The sequence below is a fragment of the Equus asinus genome, chromosome 8, assembly GCF_041296235.1.
Source record: "Equus asinus isolate D_3611 breed Donkey chromosome 8, EquAss-T2T_v2, whole genome shotgun sequence".
Lineage (NCBI taxonomy): Eukaryota > Metazoa > Chordata > Mammalia > Perissodactyla > Equidae > Equus > Equus asinus.
The window spans coordinates 31374342-31392630 of NC_091797.1; the positions used below are offsets into that span (position 1 = coordinate 31374342).

The 18289-nt window shown below is 41.2% G+C and overlaps 2 protein-coding genes across 2 annotated transcripts in view; one reads left to right on the plus strand and one right to left on the minus strand.

Moving 5' to 3' along the window:
* LOC106833849 (boLa class II histocompatibility antigen, DQB*0101 beta chain) overlaps positions 1-18289 on the plus strand; it is a 240209-nt gene that overhangs the window by 14871 nt on the left and 207049 nt on the right. The gene's annotated exons all lie outside the window — the stretch shown is intronic.
* LOC106834625 (HLA class II histocompatibility antigen, DQ alpha 2 chain-like) lies at positions 11716-17796 on the minus strand. The gene is made up of 5 exons (XM_014846381.3): positions 17532-17796; positions 13350-13598; positions 12606-12887; positions 12192-12366; positions 11716-12027 (listed from the first exon to the last, which is right to left on the minus strand). The coding sequence occupies exons 1-4, from the start codon at positions 17611-17613 to the stop codon at positions 12212-12214; spliced, it is 768 nt and encodes a 255-aa protein (XP_014701867.3). The 5' UTR covers positions 17614-17796; the 3' UTR covers positions 11716-12027; positions 12192-12211.

Genomic DNA, 18289 nt, shown 5'->3' on the forward strand with positions numbered 1-18289 from the left:
TTTGCATTTCCCTGATGATTAGCGATGATGAACATCTTTTCATGTGTCTATTGGCCATATTCATATCTTCTTTTGAGAAATGTCTGTTCATGTCCTCTGCCCATTTTTTGATCGGGTTGTTTGTTTTTTTGTTGTTAAGCCGTGTGAGTTCTTTGTATATTATGGAGATTAACCCTTTGTCGGATAAGTGGCTTGTAAATATTTTTTCCCAATTATTGAGCTGTTTTTTTGTTTCAATCCTGTTTTCCCTTGCCTTGAAGAAGCTCTTTAGTCTGATGAAGTCCCATTTGTTTATTCTTTCTATTGTTTCCCTCAACAGAGGAGTTACAGTGTCCGAAAAGGTTCTTTTGAAACTGATGTCAAAGAGTGTACTGCCTATATTCTCTTCTAGAAGACTTATTGTCTCAGGCCTAATCTTTAGGTCTTTGATCCATTTTGAGTTTATTTTGGTGTGTGGTGAAAAAGAATGGTCAATTTTCAATCTTTTGCATGTGGCTGTCCAGTTTTCCCAGCACCATTTGTTGAAGAGACTTTCTTTTCTCCATTGTAGGCCCTCTGCTCCTTTGTTGAAGATTAGCGGTCCATAGATGTGTGGTTTTATCTCTGGGCTTTCGATTCTGTTCCATTGATCTCTGGACCTGTTTTTGTACCAGTACCATGCTGTTTTGATCACTGTAGCTTTGTAGTATGTTTTGAAATCGGGGATTGTGATTCTGCCGGCTTTGTTTTTCTTGCTCAGGATTGCTTTAGCAATTCGTGGTCTTTTGTTCCCCCATATGAATTTTAGGATTGTTTGTTCAATTTCTGTGAAGAATGTTCTTGGGATTTTGATTGGGATAGCATTGAATCTGTATATTGCTTTAGGTAGTATGGACATTTTAACTATGTTTATTCTTCCAATCCATGTGCAAGGAATGTCTTTCCATCTCTTTATGTCATCGTCAATTTCTTTCAAGAAAGTCTTGTAGTTTTCATTGTATAGATCCTTCACTTCCTTGGTGAAGTTTACCCCAAGGTATTTTATTCTTTTCGTTGTGATTGTGAATGGGATTGAGTTCTTGAGTTCTTTTTCTGTTAGTTCATTGTTAGTGTATAGAAATGCTACTGATTTATGCACGTTAATTTTATACCCTGCTACTTTGCTGTAGTTGTTGATTATTTCTAATAGTTTTTCTGTGGATTCTTTGGGGTTTTCTATATATAAGATCATGTCGTCTGCAAACAACGAGAGTTTTACTTCTTCGTTACCTATTTGGATTCCTTTTATTTCTTTTTCCTGCCGAATTGCTCTGGCCAGCACCTCCAGTACTATGTTGAATAGGAGTGGTGAAAGTGGGCACCCTTGTCTTGTTCCTGTCCTCAGAGGGATGGCTTTCAGTTTTTGTCCATTGAGCATGATGTTGGCTGTGGGTCTATCATATATGGCCTTTATTATGTTGAGGTACTTTCCTTCTATACCCATTTTACTGAGGGTTTTTATCATAAATGGGTGTTGGATCTTGTCGAACGCTTTCTCTGCATATATTGAGATGATCATGTGGTTTTTGTTTTTCATTTTGTTGATGTAGTGTATCACGTTGATTGACTTGCGGATGTTGAACCATCCCTGTGTCCCTGGTATAAATCCCCCTTGATCATGGTGTATAATCTTTTTGATGTATTGCTGTAATCGGTTTGCCAAAATTTTGTTGAGGATTTTTGCATCTATGTTCATCAGTGATATCGGCCTGTAGTTCTCCTTCTTTGTGTTGTCCTTGTCAGGTTTGGGGATCAGAGTGATGTTGGCTTCATAGAATGTGTTAGGGAGTTCTCCATCTTTCTCAATTTTCTGGAACAGTTTGAGGAGAATAGGTATTAAGTCTTCTTTGAATGTTTGGTAGAATTCTCCAGAGAAGCCGTCTGGTCCTGGACTCTTATTTTTGGGGAGGTTTTTGATTACCGTTTCTATTTCCTTACTTGTGATTGGCCTATTCAGATTCTCCATTTCTTCCTGATTCAGTTTGGGGAGATTGTAGGAGTCTAGGAATTTGTCCATTTCTTCCAGGTTGTTCAATTTGTTGGCATATAGTTTTTCATAGTATTCTCTTATGATCTCTTGTATTTCATTTGTATCTGTTGTGATTTCTCCTCTGTCATTCCTGATTTTATTAATTTGCGATTTCTCTCTTCTTTTCTTGGTGAGTCTGGCTAGGGGTTTGTCAATTTTGTTAATCCTTTCGAAGAACCAACTCTTTGTTTCACTGATCCTTTCTATTGTCTTTTTTGTTTCAATATCATTTATTTCTGCTCTTATTTTTATTATTTCCCTCCTTCTACTGACTCTGGGCTTTGTTTGTTCTTCTTTTTCTAGTTCTTTTAGGTGTCGTTTGAGGTTGCTTATGTGAGCTTTTTCTTGTTTAGTGAGGTGAGCCTGTATTGCGATGAATTTCCCTCTTAGGACTGCTTTTGCTGCATCCCAAATGATTTGGTATGTCGTGTTCTCCTTTTCATTTGTCTCCAGATAATATTTGATTTCTTCTTTAATTTCTTCAATGATCCATTGTTTGTTGAGAAGCGTGCTGTTTAGTCTCCACATTTTTGCACCTTTCTCTGCTTTTTTCTTGTAGTTGATTTCTAGTTTAATAGCATTATGATCAGAAAAGATGCTTGATATTATTTCAACTCTCTTGTATTTATTGATGTTTGCTTTGGTTCCCAAAATATGGTCAATCCTTGAGAATGTTCCATGTGCACTTGAGAAGAATGTGTAACCTGCTGTTTTTGGATGAAGTGTTCTATATATATCTATTAAGTCCATCTGGTCTAATTTTTCATTTAATTCTATTATTTCCTTGTTGATTTTCTGTCTGGATGTTCTGTCCATTGGTGTTAATGGTGTGTTGAGGTCCCCTACTATTATTGTATTGTTGTTGATGTCTTCTTTTAGTTCTATTAAGAGTTGCTTTACAAATTTTGGTGCTCCTGTGTTGGGTGCGTATATATTTATAAGTGTTATGTCTTCTTGGTGGAGAGTCCCTTTTATCATTATATACTGTCCCTCTTTATCTTTCTTTATCTGTTTTGCTTTGAAATCTACCTTGTCTGATATTAGTATAGCGACCCCTGCTTTCTTTTGTTCATTATTAGCTTGGAGTATTGTTCTCCATCCCTTCACTCTGAGTCTGTGTTTGTCTTTGGGGCTGAGGTGTGTTTCCTGGAGGCAGCATATTGTTGGATCTTGTTCTTTGATCCATCCTGCCACTCTGTGTCTTTTGATTGGGGAGTTCAATCCATTTACATTTAGAGTGATTATTGAGATGTGGGGGCCTACCACTACCATTTTGTGTCTTGTTTTCCGGTTTTCTTCAGTTTCCTTTGTTTCTCGTCCCATGGTTTAATCTGTTCTGATGTAGAGCTGCTACTCTCTGTTGTTGTCCTTCTACTTATCTCCTCTGCTCTTGGTTTTGTAGCCCCTTTCCTTTTTTGGATTTTTCAGGAATGAGGGTTTTCCTGAGGATTTCCTGAAGAGGAGGTTTTGTGGCAATGAACTCCCTTAATTTTTGTTTATCTGGGAAAGTTTTTATTTCTCCATTGTATTTGAAGGATATTTTTGCTGGGTAGAGAATTCTCGGCTGTAGATTTTTGTCCTTCAGATTTTTGAATATATCATTCCACTCTCTTCTAGCCTGTAAAGTTTCTGCTGAGAAATCTGCTGATAGCCTGATGGGGGTTCCTTTGTAGGTTAGTTTCTTTTGCCTGGCTGTCGTTAGTATTTTCTCCTTGTCGTTGACTTTTGCTAGCTTCACTACTATATGCCGTGGAGTTGGTCTTCTTGCATTGATAAAGTTTGGAGATCTATTGGCTTCTGTCACCTGAAGATCCATCTCCCTCACCAGATTTGGGAAGTTCTCAGCCATTATTTCTTTGAATAGGTTTTCTACCCCTTTCTCCTTCTCTTCTCCCTCTGGTATACCTATAATCCTTACGTTGCATCTCCTAATTGTGTCTGATAATTCTCGGAGAGTTTCTTCATTTCTTTTAAGTCTTGCTTCTCTCTCCTCCTCTGCCTGCAGCAATTCTATATTGCCATCTTCCAAATTGCTAATTCTTTCCTCCATATTATCGGCCCTACTGTTCAGAGCATCTAGATTTTTTCTTAATCTCCTCTATTGTGTTCTTCATTTCCAATATTTCTGTTTGGTTCTTCTTTATCGTATCAAACTCTTTTGTGACATAGCTCCTGAACTCGTTGAGTTGTCAGTCAGAATTCTCTCTTAACTCATTGAGAATCTTAATGATGGCTGTTTTGAAGTCATCATCATTTAGGTTATATATCTCATTTTCTTTGGGATTGTTTTCTGTGTATTTGTTACTTTCTTTCTGTTCTGGAGATTTAATGTATTTTTTCATATTGCTTGATGTTGTTGATTTGTGCCTCCACATGGAGATAGAGTTTAGTTGCTCCTTTCACTTGTTTCAGCTGCTGTGGTGGGGGAGCAGCTGTTTATACTGCACCAACCAGGAACCCTGTCCGTAGTTGCTAAGTGGGCCTGGGCCCCTCTTCGTAGCCACAGTGGCCCTTTGGATTCCCTCCTCTGCCCTGGGGGTCGTCACATGGGGGCTTCAGGCTGCAGGTGCCTACTGTTGCAGCCCACCTAGATGTGCTCTCTCCTTGGGGTCTGCAATGGTGTTATGGGCTTTTCCAGCGGGCAGGGGTGGGATCACTTATATTTGTCACTCCGTAGCTGTCGGCACCCACAAAATCTCACTTGTCCTCTATGGGTCGCAGGACAGCTATTGGCATCTTCTACAGTCTGTGGTTAGTACACCTAGCTATGCTGCTTTTGCCCTGGGGTCTTCCAGCCTTGTGGCTGGCGGCTGGGTGCCTTCTACTGGTGCTGTGCAGAGGCTTTCCCTAAGGCTGCTGTGAGCCTGTAGGGTTTCCCCCTAGGCTACGAAGCTGGGTCTCTGGAACTCCCCCCAGCCCCAGTCCTCTCCGAGATCTCTGGCAATCTCTAGTCCCACGGGGCGGGCAACGGCAGCTGGGGGTCGCCCCGCCCTCTGGGCTTCTCTCTGGGCCTCTCCCAGGAGCCCTGAATGCTGGGAATGGCCCCTCTGCTAATGGCAGACAGAGCGTTTTGTCTGCTGCCCGGGCGGAACTCCGGCGCTTCCCGTCCGGGTCGCAGAGCCGGCCTTAGAAACCTCCCCCAGCCCCGGTCCTCTCCGAGATCTCCAGCAATCCCTAGCCCCACGGGGTGGGCAGCGGCAGCTGGGGGTCGTCCCGCCCTCTGGGCTTCTCTCCGGGCCTCTCCCAGGAGCCCTGAATGCTGGGCGTGGCCCCTCTGCTAATGGCAGACAGAGCGTTTTGTCTGCTGCCCGGGCGGAACTCCGGCACTTCCCGTCCGGGTCGCAGAGCCAGCCTTAGAAACCTCCCCCAGCCCCGGTCCTCTCCGAGATCTCCGGCAATCCCTGGTCCCACGGGGCGGGAAACGGCAGCTGGGGGTCGCCCCGCCCTCTGGGATTCTCTCCGGGCCTCTCCCGGAGCCGTGAATGTTCGGCGTGGCCCCTCTGCTAATGGCAGACAGAGAGTTTTGTCTGCTGCCCGGCGGAACTCCGGCACTTCCCGTCTGGGTCGCAGAGCCGGCCTTTGAAAATTCCCCCCGCCCCGGTCCGAGATCTCCGGCAATCCCTAGCCCCACGGGGCGGGCAACGGCAGCTGGGGGTCACCCTGCCCTCTGGGATTCTCTCCGGGCCTCTCCCGGAGCCGTGAATGCTCAGCATGGCCCCTCTGCTAATGGCAGACAGAGAGTTTTGTCTGCTGCCCGGGCGGCACTCTGGTGCTTCACGTCCGGGTCGCTGAGCCGGCCTTTGAAAGTTCCCCCAGCCCCGGTCCTCTCCGAGATCTCCGGCAATCCCTAGTCCCACGGGGCGGGCAACGGCAGCTGGGAGACCTCCGTACCCTCTGCGACTCTCTCTGGGACCCTCTGGGCGCCGAGAGCACCAGGCGGGGTCTCCCCACCAATGGCGGGGAGAGACTCTCCCCGTGGTCTCAGGTGTGCAACTCCAAAGTTTCCCTCTGCGTTTAGGAGTAATTGCGGGGGGTTTAGGTAGGGTTCTGGTCACCTGTTTCCACCGTCGCTCCTCTGTTGTGTTCTTGCTCCTGCCCTAGATGTGTGTAGATCCTCTGGGGGCGTCCGTTGGAAGAAAGCCGCTTGCGGGTACTAGGCTGCTCGTCGGGGTCGGAGAGTTTTCAGCTATTTCCACATCCTCCCGGAGGAAAGTCCGTCCGCCTTCCGATGTATAGTCGCGTGGGTGTCTCAGACGTCCTGAGATGCTGTCTGGATATCCTTTGTCAAGCGATAAGTGTCCAAATAATTGTAAACTGGAAGGGGGAGAGACAAAGAGGACTCCTCACGGCGCCATCTTGGATCTTCCTAGCACAGAGTTTTTGCCCAGCGATGTGGGGCCCCCCTTGGTCCCCACCCCTGGTTCACACTGAGCTGAGGGCTTCTAGCTTCTTCACACCTTGGAGTAGCAGGAAGGACTGACCTGGCCCCGACCCTAGCCACCAAAGCCCAGTGACATCTCACCCACCTACTGGCCACGGGTGTCAGCTCCAAAGCCTGGCCCTAAGTGACAGTGGGAATGTCCAGGACCAACAGGGATGAGGCTGAGGGGTTTCGCCTTGGGGTCTCATAGGATGGAGTGTGAAATTTTCCAATTTTTAGCCCCCATTATTACTTTTATAGATCCAATATCTTTTCACTCCTAAGAATTCTAATTAGAAAGACTTTAAATAACTTGTTTTCTCTTACATGAACTTTCTCTACTAAATCTGTGATACTTTTCATTTTATTCTCTGCTCTTTCATATTGCAAGATTTTCTCAAACATTTTCTCTCCCCTCCTTAACCTTGTTCTTCACATACATACACCATCTTATTTCATCTCAAGATACCATTTCTTCAAGTTTCCTCTAAAGTTTACCAAACTGTACCTGATTTCTGTGCAGTACTCTCCAATGTTACTGTGTTCTTTTCCTTTATAAATCCTTCAGAGTTTATAATTGTGTTTGTGGAATTATTTTATATGTGTATATTTCCCTCTACTGGAGGGTAAATTCTTTGAAGACAATGAATGCATCTGTTTTCACATTGTTTCAATACACTCAGAAGGTAGTATGGTATCACAACATTGATACTGAGTGAGCGTTTTTGCATTATTGACTGAATTATCAACTATATTAACAAAGTTGGGGCTTAGTCCAGCCAATAATAAAGGGAGTGTTACTTTTCTTTCCTTTGCTGTTATTCCTTGTTGCATACATATTATCTAGGGTTTCATTTCTGAGATGTTCCTGTAGCCTAGACTAGCATTTGGATACTCAGAGTTTCCTAAGTGTTATAAAAATGAGGAAAACTTTAAAAACCAACATAACTTCAAACAGAATACTTCTCTGCCTACTTCTTTTTGGCTTTCTTGGAGTACTTTTTATTTTTTTTAAACTTTATATAATGGAAAATTTCAACTACATGCAGTAGTAGGGAGAATAGTACCATGTATCAACAGTCCAGCTTTAACAATTATTAATTCATGGACAATTTTTTTTTTTTAGGTATGCTTTTTGGTGAGGAAGATTGGCCCTGAGCTAAGCGCTGTTGCCAATCTTCTTCTTCTTTTTTTTTCTCCTCAAAGTCCCAGTACATAGTTGTGTATCCAAGTTGTAAATCCTTGTAGTTCTATGTGGGATGCCACTACAGCATGGCTTGATGAGTCGTGTGTAGGTCCACGCACAGGATCCAAACTTGAGAACCCCAGGCCACCGAAGCAGAGTGTGCGAACTTAACCATTATGCCACTTGGCCAGAATTCACGGGCAATTTGTAAACCCATTGACTTAATCTTATGTGCACATTGGATTATTTTGAAGATAATCTCAGACATCATATAACTAGAAATGTAAGTATAAAAATAAATATTTTATTATGAAAAAATAATGATTTTACAAACATAACAATAATGTCGTTAACACACCTAAAATTAGATAAATAATTCCTTAACACAGTGTTCAGTTTTTCTGATTATCTCACAAGAATTTTTAACAGTCATTTTGTTTGAATATGAATCCAAATATTTTTTGAATATGTTTTTTAAAATATTTTTGAGTATGAAAGCCTAGCATTTGGTTAATATATTTCTACTTTTCTTAATGTATAGTTTCTCTGTTCTCTATTTTTCATTGCAAATTATTTGCTGTAGAAATGGAGTTATTTGCTTAGTAGAACTTCCCATACTCTAGATCTTATTGGTTACATCCGTGTGGTGTCATTTACTCTGAGATTTGTGGTTTGGGCTCCAGAAAATAAAAAGAATATCAATTGTTAACATCTATTCACTGCTTACTGTGTGCCAGGCTGTGTGTGAAGTGCTTGATTTGTAGTAAAATATTTAATATTTTATTTGTGTGTGGTAAGTACAAACCTGATATATTTTTGTGATTTTTTAATTATGCAAATTTTAAATAGTGTGATAGGAAATATTAATAAAGTGACACTTTATGCACACAATCTGAAATAATTCAAATAACTCAAATAACTGTTTAAGAATCACATAATTAAAAGTCATGAGGACTGATTTCCAACTTTTTTATAGTAATATCATGTGATGATCCCAGTTTTAACTTAGGGCTGATAAAAAGTAACATTTGCTCCTACTTTTTAGAATTAATTTTAATTCTGCTACTTACAAATTATGTGAAGACTTTATGAGTGAATCCCTTTAACAAAATAGAACTACCATTAAATTTGCTTCCCTTATTACTTCATGGGGAAGGAGTCTCAGTAAGGCAGCATTAGTATATTTCTGGGACACTGGTCATAATGCCATTCAATAAAATCCTTATATTACTATAACACACACACACACCACCACCTCCAAACTTCAGGGTTTTTATCTCATGAACTATTGAAATTTACTTGAAATCCTTTTGACAAAAACTTCTCAGCACATTTATGCATTTTTAGGTGACCTATATTTTTACTTCCATACTAAAATTTTAATTTTATACATTTGGGATCATAATTGCTGATCTTTTCTTCTTTTAAATATATACACTTTATTTTAGAGTAGTTTTAGGTTCACAGCAAAATTAAGTGGAAGGAACAGAGATTCGTGTATACCCCCAGCCCACCATGCGTCACCTCCCATATTGGCAACACCCCTAACCAGAGTGGTACATTTGTTACAATTGATGAACCTACACTGACACATCATTATCTCCCAAAGTTGGTAGTTTACATTAGGGTTTATTCTTGATGTTGTACATTCTTTGGGTTTGGACAAATGTATAATGACGTGTATCCATCATTATAGTATCATACAGAGTAGTCTCACTGCCCTAAAAATCTTCTGTATTATGTTACCTACATTTTCATGATCACCTCTAGTTCAGATTCCCTGAATTTATTAATTTCTAGTCTGCATTTTTAATTATTTTCTTACTTCTACCTCACAGGTAGCTTTTAATCTTCCCCACCTCCTCCCCGAAGTAAACAGCATAAAGGTCTGTTGCATACAACATAGCTTCACTAAAAACTTATGGACCATAAGGAGGGTACATAGTTTAGAGAAAAAAAAAGCAAAGTCAAATATTACAACTTTCCCTGAGAGGTCTCTTAGCAGCCCCTTCACCAATGATATGTCACTGGCCACTATACCCTATCTGATCTCTCAGCCATACCCAATCTCAGCCTCGCTCATTCTGGGAAAAAATTCTCCAATTAACATATGGAAAGAAATTCATCCATTGCTCCATGTTTGAATCTCCTAAGTCATTAAAGGGCTCAGAAAAACAAAACTGCTTTTCATACATGATCCATTCTTTTTAATGAATTATGGATATAACTGGTAATGTTTTCTTATGTATTTGTATACTATGTATAAGACTTTGCCTGTGTGTCCAGATTATTCAAATTCTGCCAATAACTGCAAGGAAAGAATTATCACTCCCACATTGTGGATGAGAAAAATAAGACTCATAAATGTTACATACTTTACCTAATGTTATAAAGTTTAAGATACTGGCTATAAAGTGCTGAGTACTGGATTTGGATTTGGTTTTAGGTTTTATTTGCATCAAATTATGCTGTATCAATTATTTTGTTAATATTTTGTCTTTTTTCCCAATTACATTTTAAGCTCACTGATGCAGACAGCATGGACAGGGATGGTCTCATACATTTTATAGCTGTCCCATAGTACCCTCCTAAGTGCAATGTATAGACTCACTAATTGCAGAGTGGAAAGACTGAGGCAATATGCCTAAAACTATTTGAAGGGGTAAAATGACTTCAAGTCAAGTTACATACACTCCCAAAAGTGAGGTCTTGGACACACTCAGGAGAGCCAGAGAGTCCCATCTGTTGATCCATTCCTCTGCAAGAGTTTCCATTAGGAGACAGAGAATATAGAGGAGGATGCAGCACCAAGCTACTGCTACTTTATCTCAACCATGTTGTCTCTCTTGGGATTTCTCTCTCACAGGCTTTTTTCTTTAGCAAGGATGGGCGAGGAGCAGATGGCTGGGGATATTGGGGTGTTTTTCTGTTTCCCAGGATACATGATACACAGGGATTCAGTGAAGCTGACTTAGGCTTATCTGCTTAGAAACATCCTGCAGCCATCTTCATTCTATTGTCCTTGACATGCCATGGTGGCACAGGAAAGGCTTGTCTAGGAAGGATTCATGTAGGAGGTGAAGCAAATTACAACTGTGTTCTAGGGACCCTAAGTATGTTTGTGGTTTCTACTCTCATCCCTTTTCCCTTTGTTACTAATCCTAAGCAAGGACAGAGTATTTGACCCTTCTCAGATACCCGCATTATTGTCTTACTTTAATGCTCTAACTTCCATTTCTTTTCCTGCCTAGGGAATTCTTATCTCTTCAAATGTGAGGAGGGGAGAAGAAAGCTTCTCATATCATTCATTCTTGAAAAATTAGGCACACATGTCTGCTGATGGATTATAATTGGTCTTTGGGTGGTGAACATGATGTAATCTATGTGGTATTTAAAAGATATTATGGTGCACACCTGAAAGTTATATAATGTTATAATCCAATGTTACTGCAATAAAAAATTAATTAGTTAATTAATTTTAAAAAGTCATATTTTGTTAGTATAAATGCACTGGATGTGTTTGTATGAGTGCTACCTATGTTCTTATTGTAATAAGAGAAAACAAGGTAATAAGATTAGATAAGATGAAAACAAGGCTGTTTTGTTGAATATAAGATTAAAATACAGAATTATCAGTCATGGTGAAAAAAAAATTTGGAAACCAATTTTGACCTTGGATACTTTTGATGTTCAAAATTTATTTCTCCTTACTTATTTCTCTGCCATAACTTTTAAAAGTTACATTAAAATGAGTACAGATTTCTTTCTTGGATTTTGTATGTCTCTTCTAACAAAACTACACCAAATGCAGAGGGTATATATTACCTTCATTGATGTCTGAATTGGGGGGGGGGGGGGAGTGGCAGTGACCAAGGGTGGGAACAAAAGGAAGAGAGAAATGTTAACCTCAGCTAAGATATGAAAATATTATCAGTCTATACTTGGTTGCTCCTGTGTTGCTTAATTTCCCAGATTAAACATGATCTGGGAAATGAGAATAAATGAAGCGTAAGGTGCCATGGTTCTGGTCAGCCATCAGATGAAAGACAGAAAACAATTCAATAAAGGCTTCATAAAGGGGGATTTATTGCTTCCATGGACATATTAGTTCAGGGTCACTGAGGGATTAGGTAGCTGGGTGGGATACTCCAGGGTTCCCATAATAGGTAACAGTTGAGGAAAGACAAACATTTAGGAGGTCAGGGGAAGTTCAAAGCATATGTGAGCACTGAGAGGATACAGCACCTTAAGTCTCAGAGGAGAAGTGAGAGGAGGAACATAGGAGGAGAGAAGGAATAGGATGAACTTAGCCAGAAAGCAGTGCTAGGTCATCTAGCATGTCCACTCTTCCGCTGTCACAGATGGGCAATGCACCTGCAACAGGACAGACATGAGATTGATGAATCCAAGGGTTTTCCCATGCCATCATCATGGTGTCTCCCAGTTCTACAACTTTTCAACCACATTTATGTCCACAACCTCCTCCCACCTTCCTTCCTCTTCTACTGTGTCTCTAGTCTAATAATCTGAAACCTTACCTTCCCTTCTAGGATGTGACTCACAAGGGCCCTTGGTGTCTGGAGGCATCACCTGAATTCAGGCCTCGGATAATGAAGACAGTACCTACCACAATGCCCACGAGGCCCACAGCCAACCCCAGGGCACAGACCACAGTCTCTGTCAGCTCTGACATAGGGGTTGGAATCTCAGGTTCTGTGAAAGTAAAGTTGTAGAAGTTAGAATACAGATTGTTCCTGTGCATGTACACAGGATGAGTGGGGAGGGGTTGGTTCTGCAAAGACTTGGGGCATGGGGCTTAGGGAGGAGAGTGAAGTCTATTAGAAACCCTTGAAGTATTAAGTTTAGGACCATGACAGTTAGGGGACAATAGGAAGGATGCTCTGGACTTGACAGAGAAAAGAATGTTCCAAAAGGGGTGGACTCATACATACCCCAGTGTTTCAGAAGTGGCTCATCCAGGCCCCAGTGCTCCACCTTGCAGTCATAAATATCATCAGCAGAGGGGAGGAAGGTGAGGTAATGTATTTTGAAGAAGGAATGATCATTCTTGGCAAGGAAGCTGGTCTCGGAAACACCTTCAGTGACTGAGTGCCCATTCCTCAACCATGTGACATTGATCACAGGAGGGAAGACATTGTCCACGAGACAGATGAGGGTGTTGGGCTGACCCAGCATCACAGGAGACTTGGGAAACACAGTCACCTCAGGAACCTCTATGGTGAGGAAACAGCATTGGTATGAATTGCGGATGGTTCTGCCGTGATGTTCCGCATTGCATCCTGGAGGAGCCCACCCACAAACATTTCCCCATCTTATAGCAGAAGAGCTCTTGCTTCCTTTCTGCTTGGAAGCCACTATGCATTGCCTCTGCTTTATCTCTGTCCCTTTCTCCCAATGTACCTGCTTGTTAAGCTAGGAGGTCAATGGGACCTCTCCTTGAAAGAATCAAGGGTTGTGCTCTAGGAGTAAGGATCTTTGTATTATGTGGAAATATGTAATTTGTAAGAAGGGAGAGAAGGACGGTTCCATAATCACGAGGAGAAGATCTGAATACTCTTTGGAAAGGAGAGAGTTTTATAGAGTAGTGAAAGGTATCTATTCCTAGGGAAGAAGGGAGTGAGGCCTAGTATGAAGGGGTAGATTCAGTAAAGAGAGGCAGAGTGGTAAACACATACTATTGGTAGCAGCAGTAGAGTTGGAGCATTTAATCATGAAGTCCAAGTGGGCTTTCAGTATGGCTATGTTTCTCAGTGCCAACTGTGGGTCAAAACTCTTAAAATCACTAAACAGAGGCAGCCTCACGATGGTCTCCTTCTTCTGCAGGTCCACGTAGAACTGCTCATCTCCATCAAATTCATGAGTGAATTGTCCAGAGGCACCATGAGATTGGTAGACGTTTATGCCATAGGAGCCAACATGGTCAGCTGATGAGTGAGGGTGATGAACAAGAGGGTGGAAAATGGAAAAAAGAACTTTATTAAACAAAGTGACAGAAGAAACAGAGTTTGTGGGCTTCATCTTTGGCACAGTCTCTAGACAAAATTCCCAGCATCTGCTTCCTTCTACTCTCGGTGTTGCTAGTTGTCCAGTTTAGAATGCAGTCTGTCTTTCCACTATAATGTATGCTTCACAGAGGCGGAACTTCACAGGCTGTGTTTACTGCTATTCCCTAAATGCCTTGCTCAGTCCCTGGAACATCATAGGCTTATGATAGAGAATGTAATGTGGTGAAAGGAGGAGTGAATGAATTATCATAGTATTAGCTTTCTTCCCCAGAGATTCAGTGTACTTCCCTCTGCTTCATAAGTTTACTCTCTCAATTAATCCTTTCATCAGTTAATAAGGCATTCATTATGGTTCCTCTCCCCTGAGGACTGGCTCAGAGAAGAATATTTTGTACGCAGGGATTCTTTTCCTCTTTTTTTTTTAACCAAGGAAAAGCACACAGGATCTTCTTATTTTAAAAGAGTTTCTTCTAACTGCTATAGGGTATAAGAAAGATTATGACAATGACAGTGACAATATTGCAAAATATATAAAAAATAATGCTTCTCAGTTCTCTGTTTTGTAACAGTAGTGATCCTTAAAGGAGAGCAACTGATTCTTTCTGAAATAAAAAATGGAAGCTTTATTGGATTTTGGATTTCTGTTATTCCTTACTCCTATTTTTCTCTCGAAAGAGGTTACGAAACCTCTCCTTTTCCTTAAACTGTTTTTTTATTCTTTATTTTTATTTTTGTTTTTTGGAGGAAGATTAGCCCTGAGCTAACATCTGCCACCAACCCTTCTCTCTTTGCTTAGGAAAACTGGCCCCGAGCCAACATCTACGCCCATCTTCCTCTACATGTGGGAGGCCTGCCACAGCATGGCTTGACAAGTGGTGGGTAGATCCACACCTCGGATCCAAACTGGGAAAACCCAGGCTGCTAAAGCAGAATGTGCGAACCTAATCATTGCACCACCGTGCTGGCCCCCAAACCTCTCCTTTTTCTGATTCAACACTTATATTCATTGAGGACTCAAGGTAAATTATAGCCCTTTTCCTTGAGTGGATAGTGTACTTATCTGAGGATGCCAGAGCAGAAAGGCAGCCAGTGCAGTATGACTCTACCCAAATGAACCTAACTGGATAATTTTGTTAAGACGTATATGAGCCTTTTACTATTTCCGCTTTCCTATCTTTCTCATTTACTGAGCATCAATGAGGTTGCAGACATCTTGAGGAGCAGAGACTAAAATACCAATCAGCATGGAGCTTACTGAATAGTGGGAGAGTCAGGTGAATAAAGGAGCCAATATGGTATACTGTGGTGAGTTCAGTGATGAGAAAATCGACAGACTTAAAATCAACATCCTCCACAAATACCACATCTGCCAATCAAACCAAACTATATTATCTTTCCATGTTCCTTGGTCTTTGAAGGGGTCTGTTTTTCTTTTTGAAATGATGTTATATTTTAGGATTTCCCAGACACCTCCAATTTTCTTGAAGTTTCTCCTTAGTTACCAATTTTTTTAGCTAAGGTCTCTTATTATGCATATTTGACCACAGCGTGACCTCCAACCCTTCTATCCCAATGTCTTGCTCTCCAAGTTTGTCTGTTCCTCACCACACTCACTCTCTTCCATACCCAGCATGACCCCCTCGGTTGATCACTTTAAAGGTTCTCCAACAAAGACTCCTTATCCTTGCAAGGAATCTTCTTGACTCCTTTTTCAAATATGAATGTATGCAATCATTCTTTTCTTCTGGTACTTGTCCTGGGCTGCCAACTGTTGATGAAGAACATCACACTGTGGGGCCAGCTGAAGCAATTCACTTTTATAGTTTTAGCCTCAGCTGGGGCCACTGTCCTGCTCAGCAGTGGTCCTTCTGCTTTACTGCATCATATTCTTTCCATCATTAATCTGTGCACCCTCTAGGAGGGAGGCAGCATGTATTTTCATTTTTGAATCCCCAAAACTTAGCTCACTGTGTGCTTAAAAATGTGTACTGAGGGGTCAGCCTGGTGGCACAGCAGTTAAGTTTGCACGTTCAGCTTTGGCAGCCCGGGGTTTGCCAGTTTGGATCCCAGGTGCAGACTTACACACCGCTTGTCAAGCCATGCTGTGGCAGGCATCCCACATATAAAATAGAAGAAGATGGGCATGGATGTTAGCTCAGGGCTGGTCTTCCTCAGCAAAAAGAGGAGGATTGGCAGTGAATGTTAGCTCAGGGCTAATCTTCCTCAAAAAAAAAAAAAAAAAGAAAAATTTTAAAAATGTGTATTGAATGTCAACTGCTCTTCTTGAGGAATGCAGAGATTTTGAGGAAGACTGACAGGAACAGAGGTAGCAGAACCATGTGAAAGTCAGGATCAGCAGTGACCAAAGCTGCATTACGACTTGTGAGCCCTAAGCACTGTTTCTTTGGTAGGTACCTTCCTCCATAAAAATATTAAAAGTCATATTTTAATGACCAAATTGGTACAAAGACAAATAGAATGCAGGCTAGATTAAAGATTAAAATATTTTCTTCTACCCTGAAAGTCCATTTTTTCTTCTAATTTTAAAATAAATTAAAACATTTTTATGGGTCCCTATAGGCATTGTAGGCCCTTCGCACTGGGCCCATTGTGCCTAGTGTGTAAGCCGAGTCTGAGCAGAGAACTCTGATATGACACTGAAGAAAGAAATATTGGAAGTGCTTTCAAGAAGCAAGTGAAACTTTCACTACCAAACAAAATTAGAATGAGAGCAGTCATGGTTAATAAAGTTGCTGAAGATTAATCTTCATTTCACTTTGCCTTTCAACTATTTAGCTTTTAACTTTGGGTTTTACAAACCCACTCTTCATGTCAATAAAACAACGGGGAAAAGAGCCAGAGATGGATCCTGGTAGGAAAGGAGGATAAGGAAATGTATGAAGAGAGGGTGGAAAGAGGTGGAGAGCAAAGGTAGAGGGGCCTAAGAGACCAAATAATTCATCTGTGCTTGCTCAGTTTTTCTCTTATAGGTCTCCATTAGATAAAGAGAAAGATAGGTAATTTGTGCTGAGGATTTGAGAATAATATAATTTAATTCATCAAGCTTTTCAACATAAAGTTCTCATTTTAAAAATAGAAATAAAGATATTCTCTACTTTATTAAAGAAAAATTATGAAGCTACTCTTGTAAGAGCAGTAATTAAAAAACAAAAATGATCATCAACATTTATATATGTTTTCATTATGTGGAAAGCATTTCTGCTTACCTATCATATCTGATTATGTGTGAGGTGACACATATGAGGTAACTGAGATTAAGTGAGGGCCATGTGGTAAAATGACTTGTCTAAGGACATTCAGCTGAGCTCTCTTACCCACTCCCCACCTGTGCCAGTTCTCAGCATGGAAATTTATGTAAATCTGAGACAAAGAAAAGGATACTTTCTTTAAATCCACCTCGCATACGTAATACATGGAACTATTTACCCCAAGATGAACTAGAGGAGAAATATACAAAAACCTCCAAAAGTTGTTCAGAGAAATTTGGGAGCAATAGTTTAGGAAATTTTAGTAGCAAAACATCCACTTGTGAAAACATCCCTCATCTTTGAGGCAATCATGAATGAATGCCATAGAGCTCTCTGGGCTATATTCACTGGCTCCAATAACCGGAACAGAATAATGTCCTTGGTGAACTCTGCAACAGCAGGTAGGAAAAAGTGGTTTCAGATTCTAGTTTCCTGATGGAAGAACAATCATAATTTTTAAATCTGCTTAATATTGAGAACGCCTTTAAAGAGTCTCTATAATTTCTGTGCCAATTTCTATCTTTTTCCTTCCAACTTCCTGTTTCCCAAGACTAGTTTCCACATCCCTCAACTGTGCACTCACCCACAATGTCTTCACCTCCACAGGAGCTCATCATGGTGGTCAGGCTGAGAGCCCCCAGAATCAGAGCTCTGTTTAGGATCATCCTCTTCTCAAGGTGGGCTCAGCAGTTGCTGTTCTGAGTTATAGAGCAACGGTGAGGACCTAGCCGAGAAGGAACTGTAAAGACACCCAAACCAAACTCTGCCAGATCAGTTTCTGGCCAATCACAAAACTCCCCTATGATTACACTTCAGTTGCCACTTGAAAAGTTTGTACTAAGAGGCCTGGAAGGGATTGGGAAATCCCCTGGTTTTGCTGCAGCTCCCTTTCAGAGTGGACCTGAGGGAATTTTCTATGAAAGAAGGGAGGGTATTAAATCAGAATCTCCTCACATGTGTGTATGCCTGCTGGTGGCTAGAAGGTCAGTCTCAATGGATAGATGAAGTCATCACTAATATGGTGTCCTTCAGGATTTTCTGGGTTACAAATCTCCAAGAATTCTCCCCTGTGTTGATCCCCCTCCCTGGCAGTCCTCATCCTCTCCCCTTTCCTTGGCTTCCATATGTGGGTTAGCTCCCTTTCTTTTTCTTCCATAGTGCATATGGAATTCTCTAAATTTTGAGTTGACCCACTCACCAAGGGTATCTTTGCTGGCAGTGGCCAAGGCATACCTTTGCCTTTCTACTTACATAAATCTAGTTGAGTAAGTTCTTCTCATGATCTCAAAAGCTCCAATATTTGCACCCAGAGCAATAAAAGGAATTATAATGTCGTGAGTG

What these genes read in the sequence shown, in the direction of transcription:
- LOC106834625 (XM_014846381.3), bottom strand. Translation starts at nt 17,613, where the DNA reads ATGATCCTAAACAGAGCTCTGATTCTGGGGGCTCTCAGCCTGACCACC. An exon ending in TGGAGGTGAAGACATTGTGG is followed by an intron (nt 13,599 to 17,531) that starts GTGAGTGCACAG and finishes CTCACTCATCAG; the next exon opens with CTGACCATGTTGGCTCCTAT. An exon ending in GCCACTTCTGAAACACTGGG is followed by an intron (nt 12,367 to 12,605) that starts GTATGTATGAGT and finishes TTACTTTCACAG; the next exon opens with AACCTGAGATTCCAACCCCT.